General features: G+C 39.9%; 1 protein-coding gene across 1 annotated transcript in view; it reads left to right on the forward strand.

The window, feature by feature from the left end:
- Positions 1-3,062: 3,062 nt before the first annotated feature.
- The window catches only part of ANKRD44 (ankyrin repeat domain 44), a 73,740-nt gene continuing 65,396 nt past the window's right edge, over positions 3,063-11,406 (forward strand). The window contains 1 exon segment of the mRNA XM_031056000.1: positions 3,063-3,189. Coding sequence (XP_030911860.1) covers positions 3,154-3,189 — 36 coding nt within the window. The 5' untranslated portion in view covers positions 3,063-3,153.

Consider the following 11,406-nt stretch of genomic DNA (forward strand, 5'->3'; position numbering starts at 1 on the left):
ATTGGAAGCTACAGAGAGCTGAGCTGATGAAACAGTTGTTCATCATTCCAAAACCCTGCACCCTTGCTTAATTCTAATAATAGTTATATATAATCTGCTCTGTGCTTTTTCCCCCTTTATTATAAGAGTTTAACAGCTTCTGAATTTGAAGACTTTTAAAGCAGAATATTTCTGTTAATGAAATAACCTATTAATGATGTCACAAGTTTTAGAAATTATTTCCAAAAATATACTATCCTTTAACAATTAGAAAGGAAAATTATCTACCCTTCAGGAATTAAATTTTTTTAAAAAAAGCCATTTGAAGTCATTGATGCATGAATATAGTTATCAGTGAAGATCAAAAAAGTAATCTGTTCATTGAGCATCCATCATCAATGTGTGTGTAGCTGCACAAGCCCCTTTCCATCCCTATCAGCTGCTGAATGCAGCAATACTTTTTCCATTGTGCTGATGGATGTGGATGCATCTTCTCAGCTCTGACCTCAAACTGAGCAGTAATGCTGCAACACAGTTCTGACATGGATTTCCTGGACAGGTCATTATACTTGACTGCACATCTTACACTGAAATGGGTCTCGATAGGTAATAAAATTGCCTCAACAATAAATAGCACATTCTCATTTCAGAACGAATACCTTTGAAAATAAAGTAAAATAATGACATAGCGAATTAGAAGAATGGCCAGCTGGAGCAGGCTGCACAGCAGTGACTCTTGATGGTTATTAACCTGTACTGGTTTTATCTCCTCTTTCCAGTTTTCAGGGTCTGATCATTTTTATCTCCTCTTTCCAGTTTCCAGGCTCTGATCATTCTCCATTATCTCTGTGTCTTGCTGCTACAACTATCAGAGATAGATTTTATCGTGATTAATTTATAAAAATTAAATCTTACGGGGAAAAAGGTCTGAAGGATGAGGCCTTTGAAATGGGTATATGGCAACTTTCTCTTGTCAGCAAAGGTTACATGTATACCCTGCTTCAGAGGCACCATGAACACTGGGGTTTGATCAAGGAACTGCAGGTGGATGTGACCATGGTATGGTGGACAAAAATTGAGATGAGGATCTTCTGTGTGTCACAGGTCTAAAGAACACAATGATATTCTCAATCTGCTTTCTGTGTTAAGTGGCTGATGCTAATTAGAAAAGTCAAACATTTCCTGTAAAACCAAGGGTTTGATTCAGATTTCTGGCAGAGGGAAGAAGGGTCAAAGTGACTTATTGTAGATCTTCCTTTTTTTTAATATCATGATGCACAGTACTTTACTCCCTCTTTTTTTAAAAGAAAAACATTGCCTGTAACAACACTTTACTTTGTTGGGTTTATTTTTGTTTTTGTTTGTTTGTTTGTTTTTAATCTAATGGATCTGAATTTTGAGGTTTTTTTCTCTTACCTCTGTCTGAGGTCTCACCTTAAATGTCACCAGGGTCTGGCTGATACCTTTCATTGGGTGCTGGGCATGCTGCAAATGGGTTCAGGGAATAATCTAAGATGCTGGGGGTGTTTGTTTCTTGGCTACTGGATTGTGATTGCCATTCAGCTTGAAACTGAGGAGTTCTCTGCTTTCCTGTTGATTTTTTTTCATTTAAATATTGTGATAAATGCACAGGAAATGCAGATATTTTGATGGAAGCATAATAATTTCATAAACATTCACTGATTCTTCATAGCTGTTAGTTTTAGGAGAGAAGGGTCTGGTGTTTGCATCCCCTGTTGGGAAATATTCTCAGCCCATTCTGACATGGCTGGGAAGGGAGCATGCTAAATGGTTCAAGTGAAATGCAATTTTTTTTTCCTTCCTTTTTCAAGCATCCACTACGATATGTAAGACATAGACAATGGTGATGAAAGATGCTGCTTTAGTCCTTTTCACTTTTGGACGAGTGGCAAGAATGAAATTCCTGTATGAATGTTTCTCAAGGACATAAGGGATTAATATGTCTTAAAATAGACACCATTAACTTAGAAATGTATTTTCCACATTTGAATAAGAAAAGATAGGGAGGAAATGGTATTTACTTTGTTCTTTCAGCCTGTTTTGTGCATTTTGAGATAGCCTGTTTACAAGACAGTTATATTCTGTAGAATCTCAAGAACTGTTGCAGTTTTATGTGCTTAAGTAGCCATGCATGGTGCCATTTTATGGGATTATTTTGGATTCTGGTGATTGCATGGCACCACAAACTCCTTTTTGCAGTGGGACCATGAGGCCACCAGGAGTGAGACTTGGGGGGCACACACTGTCTTCAGGAGGGTGCTGGTGAAAGTGGGGCCTGTTTCAGCCACGTGCTTTATGGGACAGGGATCTTTGTGAATTGTCCCCTTCTTTTCCCGAGTCTCCAGCGGCACAGTTCTTCTTTTAGTCCAGTGTGCTGCCAGCTTGGTTGCTAGCTCAGACATTTGCTGCCAAGGTGGTCGGAAGGGCTGAAGTCACCAGCTCTCTGAGTGTGGCGGCGCTGAGCGCACGCAGCGCTCCCTCCCGCTGCCCGGCGGTGACGCCAGCCTTGGAGAGCAGCGAGCATGGCACATTGTTTCTCCTGTGGGCCTGGTTATTTATTTCTGCATTCCCATTCATAATAGCATAATAACAGACTTGAGACAATAAGATAATTACTTCGCTTCTTGGGTGGTTAAAATTAACTGCGCTCATGGTGTATTTATTCGGGAAAAAAATACAAGTTGTTTAGTGATTGCCCAGAAATTCATTATCTGCATAATGTTCTGTTTCTAAATGTGTATGGCATGGCCATTCATCTGTGCCAAGAGCAAGCATGCAGCACTATCTGATGTAATTAGTTTTCCCCTTACATGCCAGGCAGAACATCTGGGCTAATTGTGTGTTGTTGACAAAAGTTGCTGTTCTAATGGGGATCCCTGTTTGTGCACACACATGCTCATTATAGGTACAAACATGCTCATGATTTCAGTTTATCCTTAAGCAAACTGGTAGCTCTTACTGATGAGATGCTCCTGGTGATTTGGGACTGGGGTCACACCGTGTCTCTGCGCAGATTTAGCAACTGTTAGCAGGAGTAAAATGCTCTCAGTTTAAACAGAAAATAAACAAACCTGTAATGCTTCTGCTTCTGTTTTCTTTTTCCAGCCTCCACTGGTCCAGGCAATTTTCAGTGGTGATCCAGAAGAGATACGGATGCTGATCTACAAAACTGAGGATGTCAACGCCTTGGTATGTGACTGGCATGTTGTGCACCATGCTTGTGGCAATGACAGTATTAAAAATGTCCTCAGTAATTAACACATAACAGAATGGAAATGATTGGGAAGTACGAGATTTGGGGCTTCAGTGTATCCTAAGTAAGAGTCAGTGTAATTGTCTCCAGCAGATGACTTTAAATTTTTTAAGTGTATGGTAATTATTCCAAATGTGCAGGTCAGTCAGGGACATTGTTTCTTCTCTTACTGAGAAAATGAATGAAAACAGCTGAAAATTGCATATTTTTACTCTCTGTAGGGCTTCCTTTTGTGAAAAGTCTTTGCAGATCAGGAGCTGTTATGCATTTGACTCTACTTGAACTAAAGCTCCAGTATAATTCTCAGTAGTGAGAGTAAAGAAGCAGAATCTTGGCCACAATTTGCCCACAAAGGAATTACTGTTTTGCAGATTGACTTGTTCTAGCCAGAATGGTAAGCAGCTGTAAACAAGTAGTAGTTGAGTGCTTAGGTAGTGAAAAAAGAATCTCCCAAGTCAACTTGGTCTTTTTTGCAGAAATTGAGGTGGGTTTTTTCCCCCTCTTTGATTTTAACTTATATCCGTACTGATAGAACCAAGCCCTGCCAGTCCTGGCTACAGTCTGTGGCCTCTCAAAGTGGTGAGAGTATAAAGCAGAAGCAGAATGATAATTTCCAGGTGTTTCCTGGACTTTTGAATCAACCTTCCTTTTCTTCATGTCTTTCTGTGATGTAAAGCCATCAGTTTATGCATTGCTAACTCCAGCAGTTGGTCTGGAATGATCTTGGCACTGCAGCTTTTGCAGGTAGTGGGGTCCAGCTGTGTGGTTCAGAGTTACCAAAAGGAACTAGAGAGGTGATCCTACAGGTCTGGTTGACTGGAGCTCCATCCCAGTTGCTGTCCAGTAGAAGGACAGACATGCTGCTGTTTTAAATCTGACCCAAGACCTTGATGTTAAGCTTTCCTCATGATTATCAGTGCCTGATTGTTTTCCTGCAAGTTCCTAAAAGTGCTTCCTTAAAGAATCATCTCCCTTGAATTTCCTCCTCCTTTTTTTTTTGCTGATGATTTTAAAGAAAAAACCAAACCCAGCCAAACAAAACCCCCTCAGCAAGGTAGATGAACACCACAGTCCCCAAATTTCATCTGTATTTCATGCTGGATTTTCAAAGCAGCATTTCCCGTACAAGATTATCGTGGATTTCTCCAATGTTTTTCGATCTTTTGGCTGCAAGTGTGTTAGTGATGGTTGCTAGGGAGATGCTCTCAGCTGTCAGGTGCAAGATTAGATGAAGAACACGTGTTTTGCAGATGAGTCCCATAATACTTAATAGAAAAAGTCATTGAATGGTTTTGCCCAGAATACTGCTTACAATGCTGAAAATCCACCCAGGAATGCTTTACCTCCTGAGGAGCAAAACTCAAAGCTGTTCTTTGAAGTAATTAGAAAGATATTGGTCAACACAAACTCTGAAGGTTGTGTTCTGAATAGTGACTGCAGGGAAGTGTCAATTGCTTAAAATATCACTGAAGAAAGATGAAAAGATTTCCCCCTCATTGTGCTGTGAGATGGCAATTTGTATTCCATGCTTCTGTTTCTATTTTAAGGGTGTTTTTAATTACTTCCACATTAGTGTTTGGTTGCTCACATGAGAGGAAACTCTGACACCATTTGGCAGAGATTTGTCCTTTGTTGATCATTTTGGTTGGCTGTGTTAACCCTGGAATAGTTAAAATATGGGTAGGACAGGGATACAAAGTAGAAGTGTGATTTTGCAGCAAGCTTTGGGTATTTCTGAAGTTTAAAACATCAGGGTATTTTAATCTCCATTAAGAGAAGTATTGTAAAGTGCATGGAGCAACAACACAAAATTAGGAATGCATGTGCAGACATCCCAAGAGAAGATTAATCTCAGGAAAGAGTTTGGAGGAAACCAGAAGTTTAGAAGATTACTTGTTTTTGGTCTGGTAAAATAATTAGTAACTTCCCAAGCCAAGGACTTCTTTGTTGATGGAAAAGGCTACATTCTGGATACTGCTGTAATTGTGACTTCCACTTTAAACAAAGTGAAATCTGTTTGGATTACAAGTGTGGTTTTAATTCGTTTTGCCACTGTAATTGTCACTTTGACCTCTCCAGTCCCTACCTGTGCTTTGGGGGCATGTGATGCCACCTGTGCATCCCGAGGGCATGGACCCTGTTATATTTAGCTGCAATGAGCAATTCCCTCCCCCTGGGTACTGAGTACATGCTGTGTCCTTGGGAAGTGTGGTCAGCATTCAGCAGCCTGCTTTCCCAGGACATTTGTGATGTCACTTGGGCAATCCAGACTGCTAGATGAGTTGCAGGTAGACACTTCTACACTTGCTGTCTGGTACATTTCAAAGCAGCTGGGTGATCATGCTATGTGTATGGAGAGGGGGATATTTTGGGGTGCTGTTTTTTCTTAGGGAAGAGTGGGAGAGAATGATCCTCAGAATCTAGGGACAAGTCTGGATCCAGCTGTCACCCCTTCTTATTTGGGATTCATAATACATGAACTGTGCAGCACCTGACATCTGCAAAGTCCAGTTGTTGTGTGCAATGTTATAAACCAAAATCCTCCCTGTGAAATTTCCATTTTTATCTCAGTCTTCCAGTTCAGTTTCTCTTCAAAATATCCAAAGTAAAAAAAAAAAGGTCAAAAAACCTTCCAGTATTCTTCTCCTTAAGTGATGTGTTGTTTGCACGTAATTTCATTCTCTCTGGTTTTATTTTTTATCCCCTAATGCTGTGTTTTCTCTTGGATGGAACCCTGTTTCTGGCTGCAGAGTGTCTGCAGAGGAGCAGGCAGCAGCACCAGCAGAGATTGCAGGGCCACACATGCAGGACCATGTATTTAGGGGTGGTTTATTATGAGATAAAGAGGGAAGGAAGGAAGTCATTATGGAGACGCATGCATGTGTGCAGTTCATGACTTTTTTCCTCATTATCCTGCTTGGAGAGGCATAGATCTGCAGGACTGCCTTTGTCAGGAGGATTCAGGCTCATTCCAGGCCTTCCCACATGCACACAATTTCTGTATATTCCTGTACTATTGCCAAGCATGTTTTTGGAGATGCTGTGAGTGCTTGAGGGTACAAATAGGCACATATTTAGGGTTGTGAGTCTGAAAGGCTTTGCATGTTTGGGATAGCTGATGAGGGTATCTGGCCTCTAGTAGTGCTGTTTAATATGCTGTTTATTTAACTAGGAAGTGATGGAGAATTTTTTTCTACAGAAATTATGAACAATTCTCCATTATGTAGCAAAATTGAATATAGAATTACACTGATGTTCTCAATGCAAGGTACCTAACATGACTTCTGTTTAGAGGAATTTTTTTTTTTTGCTTAGATTTTTTTTAATACTTTCTAAAGAAAATTTGTGAACTGTGAAGAAGATTCTGCTGGAGAGACTGAGTCTAAAATATTCTGGGTTGCATTGCAACAAGGTGGTGGTGTAGTAATGGTTACTATGTTATATATATCTGTGCTGGTGACTCATCTCATCAGTTTGAGGCAGTTAAAGATGTATAGACCGTTGAAGTCTCATGGCAGGGTTTGGCTGTAACTGCATTAATGTCTTCAAAAGCAGCAATATCATCCTGAAATACTTGAATTTTCTAAATCTTTTCCCATCCTGAGTGATGTGTGCTCCCATGCCTTAACACCCCCCATCCAAAGTCAATACTGTGTTTGTAAAAGTGGAGGAGTTGTTCAAGTCTATCTTTTGAGTCTTACATTGAACATCAGTAATCATCAAAATATTTTCATTCTTTAGGATAACAGTTTCTATGGTCTCAGACTGGAATTAGCAATTAATTTATAAAGTTATGCTCTTCTAGCATACAAGTCACTGTCAGCCTCATGGAAGGCAATTGCTAGATAAGGGGGGAGAAAAAAGATAATTTTTCATGTTCTGAAAGATCAAAGTTTTTGCCTCTTCTGCTTCATGAACACTTTGCAATTTTTTGACTCAGTTCAGAAAAATGTTTATTTCTGAGGCTGAGCTGAAGACTGTGGGATGAGATGTGCTGGAACGAGGATCTGCATTTTCAGATGGGAATTTCTGTTATGATGCAGAAGAAAGTGCACAAAGTATAAGTTATACAGCTTGACTTTTACCTGTGGTGCTCACAGTCAAACACTTTGATTTACTCTGTGAATTACAGGCTTTAATAAAAGAATGTATGAGGAGGAGGAGAAAATCCTTGAAGCAGCAGAGATTTTCTTGGTACACCATCAGCTTTTGGCTCCAAACAGTTGTAAATAGCCCAAGAAATAGGTGCTCATAAGCTTTTAGTCTCTTCAGTAGTTCCTAACAGTTCCTGCTATTCAATTTTTCTGAAGTTAACGTGTTTGAAAAAATTTTTAATGGCTGTGCTATTTAAATGAGGAATACACAGATGTAACAAGTGTAAATGGAGTGAATGAGCTGGAGGTTTGTTTCTGTCATTATTTTGGATGGACTTGATCAGTGGAAGTTATATTCATTAATATGCTTTATTCTGCCACCCAGGTGCATTTTGAAGGTGGTGGGAATCCAAAGGCTTCAGAAACTCTGTGCTGGATTAAACTCCTTCTGTAAACTCCAACTATTCCTGTTAGCTGCTCAGTCAGTTTGGTGACAAAGAAAGGTTACATACATTTATTTTCTGCAGCAGTTGCATTTACATTTTAATAGTAAGTAACTCTGTCCTAAGCATCACCTGATCTGACAGTTGCAGTTGATATCAAAATTCAAGTCCATTACCTCCTTTGACATGTAGGCTAAGTTGAGGAGAAAGTGTATGTCCCTTTCCTTAATGTTCCTGATAATTTTACATGTGCTGATATAATTCATTCAGCTCACTGTTCTGCTAATCTTCATGTACCCCAGGCTCTGATCCAATAGAGCACTTAAGGACTAGTCTAACTTTAAGCCTGTAGGGCCTTATCCGTGCCACTGTGATCACTTGAACAGTTTAAGCATGTGTTGAGTGTTTTTCTTGCTGAGGCCTTCTGTTCCTGATTGCCTGGCTGTTAGATTCTTAGTTTCTTTTATCTGTATTATTTAAAAAAAAAAAAAGGTGTGCAGATAATGTTAACCTGCAGCATCATTTTTTCTGTGAACTAATATAGGCTACTAATGCAGTTAAATAGAATCACAGAATGCTGTGGGTTGGAAGTGACATTAAAGATCATCTCATTCCAAACTCCTGCCATGAGGGACACCTTTCACCTTTCACTGGACCAGGTTGCTCTAAAGCTCCATTCAACCTGGCCCTGGCCCTGAACACTTCCAGGGACAGGGCATCCACAGCTTCTCTGGACAGCCTGTGTCAGTCCCTCAGCACCTGCACAGTAAAGAATTTATTCTCAGTATCTAATCTAAACCTGCCCTCTTTCAGCTTGAAGCCATTTCCCCTTTTCCTATCACCACACTCCCTTGTGAAAAGTCCCTCTCCAGCTCTCTTGTAGGCCCCCTTCAGGTACTGGAAAGAGAGTTTATCTCATCTCAGCATGATTTTCTAGCCATTGTTTTTAGCTTATCTACTGTCTCTTGCTGACCTTTTGTTCTTCTGAGAACTGCACTGAAAGCAGGTCTGATTATTTCTCTTAATGCTTTTTGTAATCCTGTTATCATCTCTTCCTCTCACTTACTTTCCTTGCCTTGATAATGTATGTTGAGGTTTGGGGTTCTGCCAAGCCTTTCCTTGAAAGGACAATTTTTATCCCTCTCTCTGTGGGTAGCCTCCAGTGTTCAGATCATTATTGATTCGCTTTGTACTCCTGTTCCCAGCAGCACAGGATGAGCAGCTGGAGCTGGATGAGTGTTGGGGTGCTGGGTGCTGAGCCAGACAGTGAGGAGCTGTGGCTGTGAGGGGCCAGGGCTCTGAGGGGGACACATGGCTGTGGTGGGACAGACAGGCAGAAGCCTCAGTTCCTCTCTTGGGGTACCACTGCTGTGCACAGTCTGAACAGGAGCTCAGGGATGTTCTCCAGTGAGTTGTTCGCTGTGCCCAGGCTGAACAGGAGCTCAGGGATGTTCTCCAGTGAGTTGTTCACTGCCTGCTTGCTTGGCTGCAGATGTGATGTGTGGGTTTTTGCCTGCCAAACTCCTGAAAATGTTGCCTGTTTGCTGATTTGTGCCTGGTTGTGATAAATGGAGAAGTTCTAGGGTTTTTTCCTCTTGGAGAAATGAAGCTTAAATTCAGTTTTGTGAGTAACCCATCTTTCTCTGAAAACTGGATTCACACTCAATATGATAGGGCTTTGTATTGACTTTAAAAACTGAAAGCTTAGAAAGCTTACAGAGTTAGTTGTTCCTGTTACAGAGGAGTAAAATTTTCTGTTTCATGTCCTTTCCTCCCTCAGTTATCAAATTAGCATCAGATTAACAGTTTAATACAGAAAATTGCTTATAATCAACAAAGCAGTGGGTAGCCTTGGTTCCATGATACAGAAAATTGCTTGGCCTTGTATCATTAGCGTTCAACTTCCAAGTGCTCTGCCCTTGCCAAACTTGGCTGTGTTGCACTGACAGGTACAATGGCTATTACAAGTACTGTGTTGTACTAAAGAGAGCTTCATGCATTAATAACAGCAAACTAAGAAAAAACCAAAGCTGGTTCTATTGTTGTGTATCTGTTTGATCAGTCAGTACATTTTTTGCCTTGGGTAGCCTTAGGACAGGGAATATGAAAGCTATGGAAGATCTCTCATACATTTACGTAGCCTGTAGAAGCTGTTCTGTGCTGTTAGGAATGAAGCATATGAGAGTAACTTGTGATACTGGTTCCTGAGTGAGCACTGCTGCATGGACACTGCTTAATATTCCTTTGCTTTGCCTACCATGTGAGAAAGTGAAAGCCTGGAAGAGATCTTCCCCTCTGACCTGTGACAATCAGGGTTTTACGTAACCAGTCTTCTGAGTGTTTCATGTGCATGCCCAATGCCTAAGATCAAAACCCAGTGCAGCAGAATTTGAGGATTACATACATGATGTATGTTTAAAAAAACCATACAAACAAAAAGTAAACTGTTCTGGTGATCAGTGGCTCTGTACTTCTCAGTGATGGAAAACAATTTTCAACATTCCCATGACAAATGCTTCTGCTACACAGACTTGTCCACATTTATAGCATACTTTGAAGATATTCCAAAATAGCTCATGGTTGATGATCGCTTGGGCATGTTGAAAGTGATATTTTTCATGACAATCCCAGAGATCTTTTTCAGGGACAGGATGTAAATATTGGTAGGATTTCTCTGTTGATACTGTTAGCAGGAAGTGCTGAATTTGTTACCAGTTTAAAATATTTAATGCTAGTAGGTTGCATTAAGTTGGATTGCTAAGGCCTCTTAGAACTTATTTTTGTGGTTCAGAAACCAAAACGAAATAACATTTAGGTCTGGAAGTAGCACAATGAGCAGTGTTAGCAGTTCTTGTGATTGTTGTTGCCCATATTGTAATATTTAGCAGTTTCTTTTAAAGGTTCTGGAATCAGCTGAATAAAGCAATAAAATAAAGGGGTTTTGTGAACACTGTATTTATACCCCTTGAAATAATAATAAAAAAGCCCTGTGAATGGACTCCTTAATTTGGAAAATTACAGAAATAAAAAAACCTTGCATGTATTTCAGAAGTTACATATATATAACTTCAGAAGTGATATATATATATATATAAATAACTTCAGAATATATATATGTGTGTGTATATATGTATATATGTATCTTAGCAATTCTTATGAGTTTAAAGACAGATTTGACTGGTAATAGTTTATTTATGTTTAAAGGTCAGTCAAGATGTACATGCCCATCTTGGGCTGCTGTGGATATCCAGACTATGGTGTACAAGAACCTTTGCAGACCAAGAAGAATTTGCATCTTGACCTTGTGTGTGGTTCCAAATAATTCTCCTGAGTTATCCTTTTGAAGACTCTGGTGTTGTACTGTTGATGCAAACTGCATTACAAAATCTGATATCCAGAAACATCTTGGATTATGTTGCTGTGATACCTAAGAGTGGAAAATGTTTCTGAAAGAGACCTAAAGATGCTGTCTTTGTTCATTTTAGCTTTGATTTCATCTACCTGTAACAGAATATCCGAGTAAAGGCAATATCTCTGCAAGGTCTAGTGGAAATGAGTGATAAAAATAGAGGATTATTGGGAGTTGAGTTGTTGAACTCTTGAATTTTCTTCTTTC

Source organism: Geospiza fortis, unplaced genomic scaffold, assembly GCF_000277835.1.
Source record: "Geospiza fortis unplaced genomic scaffold, GeoFor_1.0 scaffold112, whole genome shotgun sequence".
In the NCBI taxonomy this organism is placed as follows: domain Eukaryota; kingdom Metazoa; phylum Chordata; class Aves; order Passeriformes; family Thraupidae; genus Geospiza; species Geospiza fortis.